This window comes from Rhinolophus sinicus, chromosome 16, assembly GCF_057876585.1.
Source record: "Rhinolophus sinicus isolate RSI-liver-muscle chromosome 16, RSI-T2T, whole genome shotgun sequence".
In the NCBI taxonomy this organism is placed as follows: domain Eukaryota; kingdom Metazoa; phylum Chordata; class Mammalia; order Chiroptera; family Rhinolophidae; genus Rhinolophus; species Rhinolophus sinicus.
This window is the reverse complement of record NC_142516.1, coordinates 19,857,513-19,878,496: the sequence shown is the minus strand read 5'-3', so window position 1 is coordinate 19,878,496 and position 20,984 is coordinate 19,857,513. Positions and strand designations below refer to the sequence as shown.

Here is a 20,984-nt window from a genome sequence, read left to right as displayed (position 1 = left end):
CTATCCTAGATTTGAATACTCAATTGATTAAATCAGTAAAAGAGGGAGGCTAAAATTTTAGTATTCCTGGGGATATAATTTCATTATTGCAAGAAATGGATGCCATTATAAGCAAATTTAAAAAGCGATGTAGTAGATAATTTTATCATAGAGATCACAAATGTACACATACAGGACAAATGGAAATTATCTTGAGGTACGCCAATGCTTTGGATTAATGTTCTAGGGCTGCATCAATATGAATTTAAAGCATGTTATATTGTAAACAACATATTTGGAGGTAACGATGTGCTATGGAAAACCACAGTAAAGTCAAAAGTTGCCATAATCATAATGAAAATGCTAACATTAAAGATTTACAAATATATGGTGATGGAAGGAGAACTGACTCTGGGTGGTGAACACACAATGGGATTTATAGATGATGTAATACAGAATTGTACACCTGAAATCTATGTAACTTTACTAACAATTGTCACCCCAATAAATTTTAATTAAAAAAAAAAGATTTATATGAACTGTGTGAATGAAAATATTTTATGGAAATAATTGGAAAGTGGAAAATTTTTTTCTATAAATTTTAAAAATATGTTTTTCAATATTTCTAACCAACATTATACATGATTTAAAATATTTATTTATAACTAAATTGATGAAATACAATGTGGGTATATATTTGACTATTCTAGCTATATCCTGAAAAGCTTAAATATTAAAATTTATTAAAAAATATTTTCTGAAGTTTTCTCATTGAGAAATTTTCTCATTGAGACAATGTGGGTACATATTTGACTATTCAAGCCATATCCCTAAAAGCTTAAATATTAAAATTTATTAAAAAATATTTTCTGAAATGTTCTCATTGAGAAAATGGAAAGATTATCTTCCACATTGGGGGCCCTATATTCAAGAATATACAATAACTAGGATGCTTAATTTGTTCCAGAGTGGGAAAACTGTGGAATTTTTCCAGTTCATTTATGAAGCTGGAATATTGATTATGAACCTTCATGTCAAAATGTGACAGAGCATAAATAATACAATAAATTAACTTTATTATAAATGTAGATGTGAAAATCATAAATATTATTAACCATGTTTAACAGCATATTAAAAGAATCACTCCTTAAAAGTCAATTAGGTTTACCACAGAAATGGCAAAAATGGGTTAATATTAGTAAATTTTTAAATATAATTCTTGACATTAGTAGGCAATGGAGAAAATATGTTTGATTTTCCCCTGTAGGTGCCAAAAAGAGTTTGGATAAAATTCAGCAGCTATTCTATTCCTAAGAAAACTTACAAAACTAGGGGTAGAGTACTTCCTATTAAAATCAGGAACAAAACAAATTGTGACTATTAAATAGGACCAAATCCAAATTTTGTTAAGTCCTGGGGCTTATACCATTTGAGAGGTCCTCTTTTAATAAAACAAAGAATACAAGATTTTTCTGGGTCCCTCTCAGGCCTCACAAAAGGGCCTGTGGAAAACAGAGCTTTGAAGCTTAAGCTTCTCTCTTATCTTGATTTTTTCCCCCCCCGTCATGGCAAAAACACTTTTGTATGACCATTAAAACAATATTGTGTTCTAGGTACTCAGGCCAGTGCCATAAGAAATGACAGAGAAAGGAAAGATATAATTATCAAAAATGAGAAAATAAAATTGTCCTTTAAAAAAATGATATGGTTAAATGTTCAGAAACATCAATTGCACTATAGCGCTAACAGTAATATCTGCTTAATATGTTTGTCAGAATTAAGTAATCCACATCAGTGGCCTAGAATGATACCTTAATACATTTTAGCCCATTAAATGTCCTTGCCTGACAAATAAGTTAATTTTCTAATACACTGATTTCTCTGTTTAATCTTTGTTAATTTTATCTTTCTGCCTGTTTAGATTTGTTCTGTGTTTTTATTTTTAATTTCTTGAGTTGAATGCTTAGTTCATCTAAAGCTGTAAGAATTTGATATATTTTCTTTGCATTTTTTTCCTAGAAGTCTATAATTAGAATTTAGTTTTCTCTTTGACCCAAAAGTTATTGAAGATTCTTTAAGTGTAGTAATTAAAACAAAAAAAATTTTTTGAATTTGGAAGTGGTTACATCTTTTTAAGTTACATTTGAGAGTAGTTTATCAATTATTGACTAGTGTTACCTGTTAATGATTTCTTGTCTTCTGAGTTAGATGAAGATTCAGAGTGCCTTTTTGGTCCTAAACATTTTCCAGCTCTTTGGTAGAAATAAAGACTGTTGAATTCTTTTTGATTTACATTAGAATCAGAAGCACAAAATAAATCCAAGCTGGGGACAGATGGTAATTCTTTCCAGACAGTGTCTTTAGTTCCAGCATTTGAACTTGCATATATGAAGCCTTCTAACTCATTTGATAGATATTTTTGCTGATTAGTGCATAAATTATCTTTCTGAGAGTACCATTTGTCACATGTAGTCTGCTCTGCACCATATTGTAAGTTGAAGGAGTGATTCTGTTGTTTCCATACATTTTTCTTCAAGTTCCAATGAAGAGGAGATTGAGAGCCTTCGAATGAGAAGATAGGGACAGATACTTCTTCATTGGTAGATCTTTTTGCTTCATGTGTTCCCTTTTTCTGATAGTTTACAAAATTAGGAGGAACTCTCTTCTGAGTGTCAACTGGTGATATTCTGGTTTCACATTTCATTTGTGTTAGGCCCAAAGAAAAGACATCTGACTGTGAATCATTCTGGTGTAGAAAGGAGTTACCAGCTGAGTTCCTTGATTCTGGGTTAATCAGAAAAGGATTATTCTGCACTATGTTAGCGTTACAACAGGAGTCTTTCCAGTAGCTGGTCTGACTGTAAGAAGTCCCAGGTGGTAAAACACATGGCATTTCTCTTAGTTCCATGAGGGAAGTGTTATAATTTGAAGTGGTGCTTGTGTGTTCCTGCACTGTCTCTCCTAAGTCTGAATATTGGTAATATTCATTATGTTCTTGAATGACAGACTCCGAAGAGCCAAAAGCTGAACTCTGAGAAGTAAAGGTCTGATTTCTGTTTTCCTGAGGTGATGAAATTTGAGGTGATTTTGTTGTGGAAGGAGAACTAATCTTGAATAAAGAAGTGGTGCCACAAAAATGCTAAAATTTTTTAAAAATTAATTAATACAATACGAATGCAATATGAACTTCAGTCTAGTAAATATAAATAATAATGCTTATCTATATGGAAAGGAGGCAAAATATAAATAAGTAGTTCATTCATCGGTATTCTGTTAACCCATGTAGTAAAAACATTACATAATTAGGCCCTGTTAAAAGAAAAACATTGTAATTTGCATCTATTTTCTAGTCACTTATAATAGATTTTTTTCAGTTACACAAGTTATACATGAATACCATTTCCTTGACAAAAATTTAAAAATGTTACCAATAAGGCTAAAGTTCACTTTACTACTATAATGAAGGGCATCGGGATTTTTAGAAGAGTTAATTTAAACCCATATGGATACAGTGTATAATAGAATATTTGTAGGCACACCAACATTCAAAATGATTTAAAGTCTGATAAACTGACTGTACTGAATTATCTATGCTAGAGATAGCTTTAAAATGTATAATGTGATTGACAGCCTATGAGAATTCTATACAAAATTTAGTTCAAGGAAATTATTTCTTTACTATGCAAAGTCCCAAGCAAGTATAGTTGGATACCTTCATTTTGAAAATCTTTATGGTGAAAATAAATATTCAAGTGGAAAGGAAATAAACTCATATAAGAATATAGATCTCAAATAACTAACCTTTAACACTTTTTCTGGAACTCCAGGTAGGAGTTCCTGAAGTTGACAAAGAGTTGCTAATAATATCCACTGCAGCGAAGGTCCTTTATTTAACATGAGCTGAGCCACCAATGGATTAATACATGGAAAATCAAGTAAGTAAGTTTCTTCCTAGGAAAGAGTTTAAGGAATAATCAGCCAGTGTCTTTTGAAAGTGACGCATTTTATTCTACTCTATCAGATTAAAATTTTTGTCATTCTGATAATTTACAACATTCTGATAATTTACAAAATTAGGAGGAACTCTCTTCTGAGTGTCAACTGGTGATATTCTGGTTTCACATCTCATTTGTGTTAGGCCCAAAGAAAAGACATCTGACTGTGAATCATTCTGGTGTACAAAGGAGTTACCAGCTGAGTTCCTTGATTCTATGTTAATCAGAAAAGGATTATTCTGCACTTTAACACTAAAGGATTGACCTACACTTAAATTGAGGTGTCTGAAAAAAAAGTATGGCCAGGAGGGAAGGTTCTTTGGCAGTAAAGATTCGTACACTCTCACTGGGAAGGATCTTCAAGTTTATTTAGTCTAATCACTCATCCAAAAAAATTTGTCACAGTTGATCTTCTTCAAAGGACAAAGTTTTATCTAATGGTAGATTTTCTAAAGAGAAAGCTTTTAGAGGACTTAGTTTAGGACCTCAAGATTTCTTTAGCCCTCCCTTTGTAGACAATATATTATCACTGTTTGATTAAGATGAACTATGTTTGTGATATTTAAGAGATGTTATAATTTCAGGAAAGCCTTGTTTAAAGAGTACAGGAAGAATTTCTGTTGACAGGAACTGACCTTGACAATCTAAAAAGGTGTATTTTCATAGAGATCTTATAAAAGTCTAGAAATACACGTATAACAACCATCTCTACTATTGCCATATTCTCTTTTTTCATGGGTTACACTGGTTTTCTTTGCACCATCTTTGATTTTTATCAAATGATAGACATGTGAGCAGATTGGATATGGTAAGAAGGAAATTGCACACACATACACATGTCATAGTTAATTATACCCATATTTGCTGTTAGTACTATGTTCTGGTTAGGCATGTAGAAGTTCTGTGATTTAATACATATAAATATTTTATTTTATTTGTTTCATAATTTTAATTTTTTGAATAGGTAAAATAGTCACGTGGTTTAAAATTCTAAAAGTATTAAAAGTATTAAAAGGTAAAAAGTCTCATTCCCACCCCATTAGCCCAGTTCTCCTCTCTGGAGATAACCAATGTTATCATTTCTTGGTATGAAATATTCCAGAGATATTTTATTAATTTATAAAACAATACATATAAATATTAATTTCTCCTTGTGTTACACAAATGGTAGTATACTGCATACTCTGTACTGCAACTTTCAGTTTTCACTTAACAATCCATCTTGGAGATTATTCCATATTCGTACATAAAGAGCCTTGTTATTTGTTTTTTTATAGCTTCATGATTTGAAAGTATTTTAAAAATAAAGGTAACAGAAACACTGGGTTGGTATAACAACTTGGAAATATTTATACTCAAATAAAAGAAATTTCTAAAAATTGACTATTTAATCTTAAAAGTATTATACAACTCTACTTTGAGTTTCAATTATATACTTGAATTACTGACAAATCATGGAATGATAAAATGTTGCTATTCTCTTAATAAATTTATTATTCTTAAATGTTTATATTTAGGAATGAGAAAAACAATTGTTTTTAAAAATATTAAGCATCAAAGTCATTAGATCACCTTGTAATAACTTAGATTTGAAAGTTCATTATAAAAGATCCCATTAAAATAATTCTGTGAAATTGAATAATAAAAATGATTCTAGAAAATTATCTAAATAAATGTTGCGCATTATGGTTATTGTTATATATGCTCATGCAAGCATAAGAGGACAAAAATATGCTACCAGAAAGAGAATTCAAATACACGTATTTATATTTGCTTTGCAAATGCCCAGTTTATTTATTTAGGAAATAAACCTTAGATGGTGAAACTTCAAGCCAGGATTTATCCAACCATTCATGAGGATCTCTCTTCGAGGTCATTAAATTGTGGTCAGCGATTTGTCGAATTATCAGTGCAGTCTCTTCTACTCCTGGGGCAATTATAAGCTAAAAAATATATATATTTAATGTTAGACTATAGAAAATATTTGGAAGCAAAACATATCATTCAAAAATTATTTATAATTAGAAGAAAAATAAAAAACAGCACTCATCTTTGAGCACTATTTTAGATATAGTTTATTAATTTGTTTATGTGAAACCCAGGACATTTTACTTGTGAAGATAAGCAATTTTCTTCTTTAAGTATAATATCCTTATAGTTTTCAATTTTGGGAACTAAATTGTTTTTCTTCCATTTGACATTTATTAATAAAATCTTTTTAATATATTTGGTGTTACATTTCACCTATATTAGAAAAAAAGCAATTTGGTTATCACTAGTAATATTTAATATTTTGCTTTTTCTAGGTTAAATCTAATAGTGTTCAACTAAAACAAGAAGTTTAAATATATAGTGTAAGATTTTTCAGACACAAAGTTAAAAATAAAGGATATTTACAGATGAATTTAAAGCTGTATTCAAAAAGAAAAAATAAGGTTTTGATTTAGAGTAGCCATCCATCCCCAACATTTTTGGAATTGCTCATCCAATCTTAGCTTATTTAATACTAAGATATACCCATGCCGAAAATGTGTGTGTGTTAAACTAAAGTCTAAGAAAGAATTGTTTTCCTTTTAAAAATTTTACAATTACACTTGACAGTCAATATTATTTTATATTAGTTGCAGGGGTACAGCATAGTGGTTAGACATTTATATAATTTACAAAGTGATCCCCTGATTAGTCTAGTACCCATCTGGCACTATACATAGTTATTACCATATTATTGACTATATTCCCTATGCTGTACTTTACATCCCCGTGACTATTTTGTAACTACTTATTTGCACTTCTAAATTCCTTCCTCTTTTTTACTCAGTTCCCCAATCCCCTTCCCTCTGGCAACCATAGTTTGATCTCTGTATCTATAAGTCTGTTTCTGTTTTGTTTGTTCATTTATTTTGTTCTTTAGACTCCATATATAAGTCAGATCATATGGTATTTGTCTTTTTTTGTCTGACTTATTTTACTTAGCATAATAGCCTCCAGGTCCATCCATCCATGTTGTCGCATAAAACAGAATTTCTTAATTTCCCCTATTTTCTGTCTGTCACTTGTGTTTCCCTCCATGTCTTCTCTCTTCTGAAATGCCAGCCTTTCTTTTCCTCTTCCATTTCTATCTTTACCTTCTTTTAGAATTGGTTGAAGGAAAGATAGTTCATGGGTTAGCAGTTCAATGTGGACAGAGATATACTACCCTAAACCATCATATCTTAGAAGTATAAATATCCTGTCCTGTAGTAGAAATTTAAAAACAAGGACTGTACAAACCTCACAAAATAGTTATGACAGTTTTTTCTTTCACAAGAATTTCAAATATAAAACTATTAGTACATACCTGGGGAGTATACGCATTCTAAAGAATGATTTCCTTTAAATTATACTAAATATGTATAGAGTGCACAGAAATACACTGTTTGAATCCAAATGTATTTTATTGCTAAGTTTTGGATATTTTGAGAACATTTGATGCTTTTATTTGAATATAAAATTTATTTTAAAAGGCATAATTTTATGATGGTGTTAATAAATATTACTTTATTAGAGCAGAGCTCATGTCTAGACTTTGGCAGATTCAAGAATCCCCTAACATTGTTCTCAAAATTTTGCATATGTGTGTTGTATTTATGCATTTTTTTGCAAACAGAGTTCCTAAGAAATTTATAGAACATTTTTTGAAATTAGAATAAAATACACCTGAAACGAATTTAAAAAATTAAAAAAAAAAGAAAGAAATTTGAATAAAATATAGCGTAACACTACTGGCTGTATTTTTTTTTAGTTTAAGAAAATGTACTTAATACTTCCTTTATGGCTAGGCTCTTCAGATGCCTGAAAATAAAATAAAATAAAAAATCCATACTGACGTGCTCTAAAAGACCGAAAGGCATATTACTAAGTTAAGTCAAGTAAAACAACAATATATTTTAAATTAACATGAATCTAGGGAATCCCTTTAATGTAATGTCATCAGTCCCGAGAATTGGAGGCTTGAGTATTGGTGCCATATTGATAAGAGTAAGGTAAATTGATTATAGCTGTTTCTCAAATTCCATGGAAAAACTGACCAATTTTAAAGATTATTATGTAAAACTTGAAATGCTTTTGGACTAGTTTGATCCAGGTGGGCGCATACTTTTGTTTGGAATGGATTGTGACTGGGCAGTACCTCCTATTTCATCCTGAAATGGCTTCTTTGGAACATGTCCTCTATGAGACGGTCACTGTACCTGAATACAATATCACTCATTGGTGTCATGTACTCAGTGTATTCTCTAAAGCATATTTTGCATAAAACTGCTTACCATGAGCTGGGAAGAAAAGAGGCCAATTAAGGGTGAAACTTCACTTGAATAGATAAATGAGACAAATTTACATTTGCCATTCTTTAGATAACTTTTCTAAGAATTTTTTTTCTATGTTTAATATATATCACAGGATCAAAACTATCTAGATTCAATTTCAAATAGATCATTTGTTGCTTTTCTTAATAGGTTGTGCTTTGATTTAATTCTGTTTAGTAGATATTTGTTGCTAACATTATTGCTGTGTACAAAGCACTGTGCTAGATGGCTATAGGTTATACAAAGAAAAATGGCCTAGTTCTTACCCTTCAGGGTGGAGGATGTATGAATAAATAGCTCATACTATATATAAAGGTACAAAGTTATTGGGGAAATGGGAGAAGGAGCGATTTATCCCAGCAGTGTAAAATTGGGGGACATTTCTTAAAGGAGGTAGTGTGTGAATTGGGCAGAAAAAAACAGAACTCTGAAGGCTGGCAGTCAAAGGAGGTAGAATAGTATTCCGGGGGAAGACAGAAACGACAGGTTTGTGCAATGGCTGCGAGGTGAGTGTGTGGGCACATTCAGAAGACAGTGAGTAGAACCATATTAAACGAAGGATCATTAGGGGCCAAACTGTGGAGGAGTTTGAATTCAGCTGAGTTTGAACTCTGTTTTAAATGAAGTAGGAAGCTGTGGAAGGTCTTTTGAGCCAGAAAATTCAACTCAACAACAAATATTTATCAAGAGCCTAGTATCTTCTTGGGACTTGCCCTGTGCCTACTTGCTCTGTGCTGGGTGCCAGAAATACAAAAATGAACAAATATGTTCCTATTCCTTCAGAAGCTTACAATCTAGGGAGTGAATACTCATAGCTGTATTTCAGAAATGTAATTGGTATCAATATATAGCATACACTGGACTGGGAAAAGAATGGAAATGAGATTAGATAGGAAGCTACACTTTTGCTGCGACGTTCAGATATGTTTTCCTGTGGCGTGCACTATCAACAACAAGGATGTTTTGTACACCATACTGTGTAACATTTTGTAATAAATGTTTTGTGTCATCAAAGCCATTAGATTCTAATTTATCTATCCTTAAGACTAATTGATGCTACTTAGTATGTTTTGAGTATTTTTTTGCTAAAATTCAATATAATGGTAAATTTATTTACCACATAACAAAGGCTTAAAACTAAATATAGGGGGCCGGCCCGGTGGCTCAGGCGGTTAGAGCTCCGTGCTCCTAACTCAGAAGGTTGCCGGTTCGATTCCCACATGGGCCAGTGGGCTCTCAACCACAACGTTGCCAGTTCAATTCCTCGAGTCCCGCAAGGGATGGTGGGCTCTGCCCCCTGCAACTAAGATTGAACACGCACCTTGAGCTAGTGGCTCAGTTGGTTGGAGTATGTCCTCTCAACCACAAGGTTGCCAGTTCGACTCCCGCAAGGGATGGTGGGCTGTGCCCCCTGCAACTAGCAACTAGCAACGGCAACTGGACCTGGAGCTGAGCTGCCCCCTCCACAACTAAGACTGAAAGAACAACAACTTGAAGCTGAACAGAACCCTCCACAACTAAGATTGAAAAGGACAACAACTTGACTTGTAGAAAAGTCCTGAAAGTGCACACTGTTCCCCAATAAAGTCCTGTTCCCCTTCCCCAATAAAATCTTTAAAAAAAAACAAAAAAAACCCTAAAAATAATGTCTTTTAGTATGTACAAAGCAGCTCAAAATGTTATTATTAAATGCATAAAATAGTCAAAATACCAACTTTTTATTTTTTGTGGATTTTTGACACATTTTGAAAAAACCTTGAAATCAATTAATGCAGTGAAAGGGTTAAAACTCCAAGTGAGAGGTGATGAAGGCCTAAATTTAGGGAAAAAGCAGTAGGACAGAAAGAAGAGACATATTTTCGAGATACTGCAGAGTTAAAAAGAAAATTTAGCTACTGATTAGATCAGAAGAGTAATGCCATAAACTAAGTGTAGGGGAGGATGAGAAATTGTGTTTTAGATATGCAGAGTCTGTGGATATTCATGTGGAGATTTCCAGTAGAAAGCTAGAAAATAGGTGCGAACCCAAAGGAAAATCAGGAACATTTTAAGGATTATACTCAGAAATGGAAGGTAAATTTGTGGGAAAGGCTGACTTTATCAAGGAAGAATACAAAGTGAAAACAGAAGAGTACTGAGCCCCCAGTTGGAGGAATGTCTAAATTTCAGAGCAAGGGCATTGAAAAAAAGAGCTAAAAAAGGTAACTAATTAGAGATTACAAAAATATTACTCCATTCACATGTCATAAGATTTTCATTTTATAGCAGATAAAAAAAGTATATCTTTCATAAGTGAGCATTTTTGATCAAGGGATTATTTATTTTTATTAATATCCTGCCATGTTTCAAAAAAATCAAAGTAGTAATTAAGAGATAAAATATGATTTTGAATTCATTAAACTAAAGACTTTTAGAACAGAGGTTTAGGTGGAAAGAGTATTCATTTATTTGAAAACGGTTCTTTACTTGGCTTTTAAGCAGTTTTTAATTTACCCATTTAGTGTTGTTTTCTCACTGGGCACACATGAGTTTGAGTATAACTTTGGTTTATGAACAATACTTATGAACAAACATATATGAAAAGAATACCTTTACATCCAGTTCTTCCGATTTTAGCCCAAATGAAACCAAAGCTGCATAAATCAGTGCTAGGTTATGAAGTGTCTTTTCTGTAAGATGATACCTAAAAAAGAATTATATTACTATACTTAGACTCATTTGACATCTGGTTATACTTATTAAAAATTCATTTGGTTTTTCACATTTCTAATGTTATTAGAATAATCTGACCAAGACAATACTAGTGACAGACTCATGGGTTTTTTGGTCTACTTAGCACTCTTTTGGAAAAATGTTTCCATCTCTATTTACTAATATCGTTAAATCTAGGGAATGCTGAGAGGGGATTGGGGTAAGGAAGGGGAGAAATTTAACCTATCCCCTTACAGGCCATTGTCTTGGCATGGATTTTTTGGTAATTCTTCAGTAACATACATCAAAGAAAGTGTAGCAAGATGCTACTTATTTGGTGTATTTAAAAAGATTTTAGAGAGAAGGGATTTAAGAATGACATATCTTCTAACCGAGAAGTCCAGAATTTTAAAGTAAAAAGAAGTGAAACACAAAGCAGCAATTCTTAGTGAGATAGAGAAGGGAGGATGATTTGCACAGAAAGTCCGGGGAAACGTGTCATCTCCAAAATTCCGATTTGTTTTCCTGTGGGCATGCCTCCACCTTGAGGATCCCTGACTTAAAGCAAACTAGATGAACAGGGAAAAATTTGCATAGCTACTTCTATTCACAGAAGAGGACTGAGTAACTTAAAAAATAGGAGCGTGACTTTGGATGAAGAAATCTTTACTTACTCTGAGTTTAGTGTTTTTTTGGTATACAAAATTAACCAACAATAGCTGTACTGGAATGATAATGCCATCAGTCTCATAATAATATTGTCTGATGCCTTCTCACAATTCAACTCTTCTAGGTCCTACCGGAAAATACATAAAAGAAAAAGATTCACTAAGTGGAACAGTTATTAATGGAATTATTGCTACCATACTTCAAGAATCTACAATATATAAATGATAACTTGAGAAGAAGCATGGGTATGGGCTTCCATTTTATGAAAAAATTAAAACCACACTGGAAGTAGTAGGGGGAAAGCTACAGTAGATGTTAAAACAGCTAATGACAGTTTCAGCAAGAAAGACTCGTAAGTCTCCCATAGTCCTAGATATGAAGAAAGCAGCTTACAGAGTGCCCCTATTAGGGCAAAGTCAAATGTAGACAGGGATCTGGCTACTTTTAAGGGCAATATAAAATATATTTAAAATCACATGGGATAATTTGCTCTGAATGCTTATTATCAGACGAGAAAGCAGCAGTCAATGGACTTCTAGGAATTTCTAGCCAATGTCTAGAATTCTCTTTTTCCTTTAACACAATTAATTTTGATAGAGTGAATAAATTCAGGAAGTATCTTACTGTACCAGTAATGTATGTAACGATGAATTAGAACAGTTTCCCCAAACAATATTTCCTCCCAAATAATGCTTTTTTTAAGAATTTAAATATTCAAGACACAGTATCTCTTAAGAACCCTTCTAACAGAGCTTTGTGTTTCCATCATATAATTCTTACGTTGTTAACATTTGCTCATCAATTGGACTTGTACCTTACCATAATATATTGGACCAACAATAGTTGCCATTAATTTATACTCTACACCATCAAACTAGGTTCTGCTCCCCTGCACTCAACCTATTAAAATAATTTCTTTGTAATTTGTACTCCAATCAAGCAAACATATCAGGGAGACTCAGTCAAGAATTTATACACCTTAATTCTAAACAATATGGACTTTTAAAGAGAATTTCTCTCTCTGTTTAGAAACCAGCTTGTTTATAGGCAATCCCGACTTACCTTAGAGGAAATCCCATATTACCAGTCATGGCTTCATATACCATCCCTTTTCAGGAAACACAATGGCTAGAATTTAGTTTTTAAAGTTTTCAACACTATAATCATTCTATGAATATATTTAAAATAGGTAAATATACAATATTAAAGATTCTATATTTTGTTTGTTTTCTTAACACGTTGTGTACGGCGGGGTTTAAATCCCTTGTGAAGATTCTCGTGATCCGTATGCAACATGTTAAAGTATGTTAAAAATTTTAAGGTATCAAAGAAGCTAGGTAATAGTCGTTTTCCTCAGTGATAATTTTGGTACTTGTTGCCCATTTGCAAAATTTTGGAAGAAATCACTAGATTATAGTTAAGCTCTCTAGAGTAAAACTAGTAATAAATTTCATGGTTATATATATTTTAATATATTTGATTTATATTTTTTACTGTATAGTTTTACCTGCAAAATTACAGCAGTGCATTCATCAATTGTCACCACTACATAACACTCTGTACTGCCAAAGAGTTTCAATGACTCACTGCAACATCTCTCCACTAATGTGATATTATAGCTGAAAAATACAATAATTTGGGGTGACATAATGAAATGGCTCAGAAGAATTAAGAAAAGTTGTATTGTCCTCCTGCATATTAAATTTGAACTACTGTGCTTTTTCTTTCACATATCAATTTACTCTATAAATTTGAAGAATGAAATTATGATTTATTCAGTATATAAGATAAATTAGTTGAGATATGTATTGCCTTAGGTATTTTGATAAATATTACCATACATAATAGTATTACAAATGTCTTGACCAATTCATTCTAGCTCTTTAAATAATAATTCATGAAACAAAAACATTGTGCTATGACACTAAAACATTCTGCATTTATCAGAATTTTGTTTTCTTTCTCCTTAAAACTGGCCTAGATTTTAACTACTTTTATTAGTTCATAGTTTTCTGTGACTGCCCCACAGCCTTAAGATACAAAAACAAAAGTATGGAAAATAGATCTGCATTTTAACTAAAGTCACAGCACAGTTATCCTTCCTTGAGATACAGCCCAATGTCTAACATTCCTATGACAACTTGTGTGCTATGATAAAGTGTTTTCTATGATTTAAAAGTGTCCAGTATTGGTATGACCTTAGAACTAAAGGTTTAAAAACTTGGAAATTCATTTAAGCCTTTAAAGTCCTGTTTCCCAGGCATTATTTAAAGTCCTCTAAATAAGAATGCTCTTTCTCAATATTATCAATGACCCAAAGATATGACCATATAATTCACAGAAAAAAACCACATAAAATGGTCTTATTGGCTAGTAACAAAAGAAATGCAATTAAAATATTAATTTAAACAATACTGAAATTTTTTTCTGCACAAAATTGATATACATTACCAAAAAAAGACAATATTCAATAATTACAATGATTTACTAGAAGGAGAGAAATGTATAGTGACATAAACTGTCTAGAAAACTGTTCCTATTTGATGCAATTCTAGGCATGAATCAGAGAGAAATAGTGCCACATATATAGCATATATTTAGCCAATTACGATATATATACCTTTGCTAAAGTTATGAAATCAGTAACTTACTTGGATTCTAGCAACTGAAGTATTTGTGGAGTATTAAGAAGTCCTTCAGACGCAAAAAACACATAAGGAATCTGAATTTCCAAAAGAAAACCACTAAAACTATCCAGCAAGGTGCTTCCTAAATAAGAGAAAATTTATAAATATTTCTTTTTTTCTCATTCCCCAGCTCTTTCTATTTCTTAATTAAACATGAGAATAACAGGTGTATGTTCAAGGAGTAGTATAAAAATAAAACACATCCATTGTAAAAAATCAGAAATTAGAATAAAGAAAGGTCTGATGAATAAAATAAAAACCATATGTTATCCTACTACCTAGAAATAAAACTGAGTTAACAGATTTTACCAAAACTACTACATATTAAAAACAAAGTTTAATACATACTTCCACACTTTTTTCTACATATTTGCTTATTTATACTCACACAAATACACTCAATTTAAAAAAAAAGGAAAGGAAAAAGTTTTCTGAATCAATCAACATACTATTACATAATTTTTCTCTAAAATTCAGTAAAATACTATTGAATAAAGGTATTGGATTAATATTAGATATAATTGCAATAAAATTGTGCTATTATAAGTAATTTAGAAGTTAAAGGGATGAAGATAAATATAATCAGTAAGGCTTACTTTACAAATGAGGAATATAAGGTAAGAGATAGTTAAAGGACTTGTTTAAGGTCACACAGTGGTAAGGTTAGAGCTTGAACTCAAGCTTACTGTCTTTCCATAGATCAGAAACAGAAAGTCTTCATTCTAATAGAACACAAAAAGGATTTTAATTTATATTCTTACTCTTTAAAACTGTGTCTGGAAGAATCACTTTAAAGGCCTTGTATGGAATATTCAATTTTTCGCAGTGTTTGGTCCAACAAGAGTTTTCTAAATAGTTGTATTCCACCACAAATGAGAAATTACTCCAGGGGAAATCTGGTCCAATATACCGATTATGTACAACTACACAGGAACTTTCTCTGAGGACAAAAGAAAGCCATGAAAATAGAATTATACTTGTATCATTATTTACTTAGAATGCTAAAAGAAGTGTTTTTGGCTTCTTTTATTCTTCTCTAATCCATGTCTACTTATCTTGGAAAAACACTGGTGTATTTACTGTTGATCTCTTTTTATCTTTCTTTTTGATGGTCATACTGTGGACAATTTCACATTCTCAAATGCATGGGACCCTAATCTTATTATCTGAGTCCTATCAATAAGAGACAAATCACCGTGAGAAATCAATCTCATTTTCTTACAAATGTGACATTTTAATCTTTGAGAATCTATGTAATAGATTATTTCCTGACAATTGTGAAATGGGGTTCTTTTTTTCTCTCAATGGGCTTCATAAGTGATTTAACAACAAAAAAAGAAGGATACTTAAATACCGCAAATCTATCTTTACCCTCTTCAAATTTCGTGTAACATAGCATTTACTATAATCAAAACACTCTGCTGCTTTCTACCCAGAGCAATATAGATAGAAGTTAAAAGGTATCTATGTCTAGCTTTTATGGACTTCTATTTGATTTACATCTTCTCATTTTATTGTTTAGATCCCAATATTAGAAATAAATAATTTCTACATAAAATAAGGCAATCTGAAAACATGTTTAGACAAATCAACACTAACTTTATTATTAGTAGGCCCTCACTGAAATGATTTATAAAAGACGTACTTCCCAAAACAAAGGAAGGAGGTACAAGAAACAATGCTGAGCAAAAAAAAAAAAAAAAACTGGTAAGTCTAAATAAGCACTTCCTGTACTAACAGTAGCAATAATAATGATAATTTGGGGATAATAAAGCAAGATTGGACTAAAATTCTGTACAACAATATGCAACATAAGGCAATGAACTGAATCAAAGTGCCCTATGTAAAAAATTTTCAGAAAAAGAGTAGATACATTGATTAATTTCAGATTTTTTTTTTAATTTCAAATTTTATTAAACCTTTTTTGAAAGTTAAATTCTAGGAGAAATTGTGCTTTTCCTGTGCAACTAGTATGTTTGCTCCCCATAGATGAAGAAATTCATTTTTACCCATTTAAAACACCTTCAGATTCCAGAAAATCTTTTCCTTTGTTTGAATGTAAGACAGTCAATGTTAAACCTGTTGGAAAAGAATAATACAAGAAAGGGTTTTTACTGTTTTGTTCATATGTATTTTTTAGGTGTTTCATGTATTTCACTACCACAAAAATGAATTAAAGATCTTTGAACAAGGAACTCAAGAAAACTGCTTAAAATACAGTTTTGGGGGATTATTTTTCTAAGTCTAGGGTATCAGTTTAAACCATGGCAATATTTTTGGTGTATGTGTATGTTGTGGGTATATAAGCATGGAAATTCTGAATGTATTATGTAAAATAATAAAGTGGATCAAAAATTTAATTTTAAGTAACCAAATTAAACACCAATTCTGTGCAGTTAATTTTATCTTGCTAAAAATCATGGTAGATTTTACCTTTTTTCTCTAGTCAAAAATTTAAGTACATAACTAAATATCAAGAGACTGCATTTCAATTTCAATTTCATGTTATTAATTTTTTAACAAACTATAATAAACTTCCAAAAATTCTGTACCCACGTATGCAGTTTCTTTTTGGTAGACATAATTGATTTAAGAATAGCTAATTCTAGTTAAAATAAATTCTACATTCTATTAGCGTACTTTGTCAACTATAAGGTTTACAGTGGTGTGATGTAATAATGACAAAGTAATCCTTAATAATTTCACGTTTACTTGAATTCGTATGACAATAGTTTTGGTAGCAATAAGAAGGGAGGGAGTATGATTTCTCTTTTATAATTTATAAAGTCATATTATTTAAAACCTAATCTCCTTAAATGATTTGTATTAGCTATGATTCCAAAGCAGATTACTTGCTGAGTGCATTACTAGGATCTTGCAAGCACATAGGATGATGGAACCACATATTTTACTTTCTAACCCAAGACAGAAAAATCAGGCCTAGCTCCTAGATACAGAGGATAGTTGCCAGTTAGAAGAGAAAGTAAAAACATTTTTCAATGTATAAAGTCAATATTTTTGTGTCAGTGTACCTTGTTGAAATAAAATAGAGTAGTGACGTTATAATCCCAAATGCCAAAAGAAATAGGGATGTTCCGCATGAATCCTATGTAAAAAGCTAAATAGATACAGTAATAATTGGTCACTATATCTTAAGTGACATCAAAGGAAAAGGTGCCCCATTAGGTAGGTTTAAGGGTTCTTTGTGGGGCAGTAATATTTTCTCAGCTTCTTCACAAAAATGTTCATTTGGTTACCCAAATCCCTTTGTTTTATAATGTTAACTTTGTTCAGCATTTTAAAAAATGTTTCCAATTACCCTGATTCCAGACAACTGTGGCAGGTTCAGCCCCACAACTGTTAAGTATTGCTCTGACTTTTTGGTACTAGTAAGGATCTTGTGAAGTTGGTGAATATGAACTCGTCTCCCCAGTTGTGGAAAACTAAGTGAAATAATAAGACACTGCCTTGCAAATTTGGACTTGAGGCACATGATAATGTCATCCAGAAACAGCATCTTTTAAAGCTCTGCTTGACAGAGTTTTCTATTCTTACATTACTACAATGTAATAGTTTACTAACTACACTGATAAACAGATATTTATTGTAATATCTGCATATACTTCAGTTCAATGTTTTTTTAGTCTCAGTCTATACTAGGTATACAGGGAGGCATTCATTATTAGCTCATTCATTCAGTAAATCTTTATTAAGTGACTTCCATGTTCCAGGCATTTTTGTGGGTGCTGGGAATACAAATTAGGGCATGGCCCTTATCCTCCAGAAGCTGACACTTTAGTGAAGAAAAGAGTTAACAGAATCGGTTATTATAGCCCAAGGTAGTAAGTATGCACATAATACCCTGAGTGCACAGAGGAAAATCATTCAAAACGATGCTTTTCGAACAAATGTTTTAACTAATTTTTAAAGGATGTGTAGGAGTTAGTTTCCTAAGGAAGGGAGAGTATTATGATAGCAGGAACAGAATGTGTAAAGGCATGGAGATATGAAACAACACGATAAGTAGTTTGGTATGGTTAAAGCAAAGAAATATTTTGAGAGATGGCAATAGATGCAGTTTATAGAGGGTAGAGAAATAGTAAACAAAGGATGGCATAGATTGAGGGTGGTATTTTATTTTATTTTTAAGACTGGAGGGCTTAAAGAGTAAGGGGAAGAGTCATTAGAAAGGAAGGTTGGGCTAGGAAATAACTGATGGAAAAGTGTTTGAGACTGTAGGAAAAGACGGGATCCAACGCACAAGTGAAAGATTGGTTTTTGAAGTAAGGACATTAATTTTCTCTATAGAGAAAGGAGGAAAAGAAAGATAAAAGAATAGAATAAATGAAGGTACGTTTGGTAAGTATAGTAGAGAGGGAAACTGATTAATGAACATAAGAAGGCATAATTCTCTTCTAAAAACGAGGGAATGAGTGGCATGGTAGGAGTTTGTGTTATAGCCATTAGGAGGAAAGAAACGGGAACTAAGAACATATAGAAAGACTAGTAAGAGGCATTAAAATCCCACATAAGTTCAGAGAACATGAGTTTGTAGTGGTACCAATCTATTTAACTTTCTTCAATAATGCTCAGCAGCTCAGGTATAGGAATAGAGAGGTCAAATGTCTCGAGTGATTCAGAGTTGAGGTTTAAATGAAAGGTGGTATAGGACAAGACTGATTAAAGTGACAGTCACATCGCCAAATCTAGAAAAAGAAAAAAAAAAGAAACAAAAAGGAGTTGACATATTAAAGATCTCTAAGATGCCAAAGAGCATGAAAGAGCTAGAGGTAGCTACAGACAGAGAGCAATGCACCAGAATTTAAAATTCAGAGGTAAGATAGTTTTGCATTATCACAAGGTCAATGGCGTGGCCAAGACGTGAGTATCATTTTTGTTGTGGATCCCAATGAAACTATAAGGTCAGGGTGTTGAATGAATAATTCCCATTAAAGACACCAAGGATAATGGCAGGACTAGGAGTGGAAGAGAATACCACGAGCTAGGTGCACAATAGTCCATGGATGATGGTGAATGTTCAGGTGGTTACTAGATTATGGCAATGTGGAGTGGTAGAGAATGGTATGACAATATGGCACAGTCTCAAAGGATAGAGGAATAATGTTTTGGAAAAGATAATGGAAGGCAAGAAATGGCCTTCTCATCCCTATAAGATGTATCTATCCATCTGTTTGTATCTATCTATCTATCTATCTATCTATCTATCTATCTATCTATCATCTATCAATCATCTATATCTATCTATCTAGTGAAAATTATCAGTTTCTATATGAGAGAAATATAGGGGAAGCAGTATCATCTGGGGAAAACTGGGTTTCACTTAAGACAAGGAAGTGAAGAAGTTTTCATATTAGCAATGGGTTCCACAACGAAGGTAGAAAGAGCTGGCAGGGGGGTAGCAGTGGGTAAAAGAATGAACTGAACTGAAGAATGACAGTGGAACAAGAGAGACCTAGTTTCAAATTCTGATTCCCTCACTTACTACTGTTGAGGTCTGGCATGCTATATCACTTTTATGAACTTTAATTTCTTTATTTGTAAACCAATAAAACCTGTTCATAGAGCTGTTGTAAGTAGTCAGTATTATTTAGCAACTAGTAGACAGTCAATGGAAAGTGTCAATTGATAATAATAATGTACATATAAGTACATTTAATGTACATTTAAGTAAATTATAATATATTTATATTGCAGACTTATAGTCCAGGTTGATTTAAAAACTGGTTAGATTATGCTGAAAACTATAAGACATTTTTGAAAGAAATTGAAGAAGACACAAAGAAATGGAAAGACATTCCGTGCTCATGGGTTGGAAGAATCAACATAGTTAAAATGGCCATATTACCCAAAGCAATATACAGATTTAATGCAATCCCCATCAAAATCCCAATGGCATTTTTTAAAGAAATAGAACAAAAAATCATCAGATTTGTTTGGAACCACAGAAGACCCCGAATAGCCAAAGCAATCTTAAGAAAAAAGAACAATAATGGAGGTATCACACTCCCTGACTTTAGCTTGTACTACAGGGCTACAATAATCAAAACAGTATGGTACTGGCAGAAAAACAGACACATAGACCAATGGAATAGAATTGAGAACCCAGAAATAAAACCACATAAATATGGACAGATGATTTTTGACAAAGAAGCTAAAAACATACAATGGAGGAAAGACAGCCTCTTCAATAAATGGTGCTGGGAGAATTGGATAACCACATGCAAAAGAATGAAACTGGACTGCTATTTGTCACCATGTACCAAAATTAATTCAAAATGGATCAAAGACTTAAGCATAAGACCTGACACAATAAACTGCATAGAAGAAAACATAGGTACTAAACTTATGGACCTTGGGTTCAAAGAGCATTTTATGAATTTGACTCCAAAGGCAATGGAAGTAAAACTGAAATAAACAAATGGGACTATATGAAACTTAAAAGCTTCTGTACAGCAAAAGAAACCATCGACAAAATAAAGAGGCCACCAACTGAATGGGAGAAGATTTTTGCAAACAGTGCCTCCGATAAGGGGCTAATATCCAAAATATACAAGGAACTCATGCAACTCAACAACAAAAAAACAAACAACCCAATTGAA

The 20,984-nt window shown here is 32.2% G+C and overlaps 1 protein-coding gene across 1 annotated transcript in view; it reads right to left on the bottom strand.

Moving 5' to 3' along the window:
- The window catches only part of SHOC1 (shortage in chiasmata 1), a 59,557-nt gene that overhangs the window by 520 nt on the left and 38,053 nt on the right, over positions 1 to 20,984 (bottom strand). Inside the window, 9 exon segments of the mRNA XM_019749524.3 lie at positions 2,158 to 3,118; positions 3,781 to 3,930; positions 5,786 to 5,917; positions 10,907 to 11,000; positions 11,683 to 11,804; positions 13,185 to 13,296; positions 14,329 to 14,446; positions 15,126 to 15,304; positions 16,374 to 16,443. Coding sequence (XP_019605083.3) covers positions 2,158 to 3,118; positions 3,781 to 3,930; positions 5,786 to 5,917; positions 10,907 to 11,000; positions 11,683 to 11,804; positions 13,185 to 13,296; positions 14,329 to 14,446; positions 15,126 to 15,304; positions 16,374 to 16,443 — 1,938 coding nt within the window.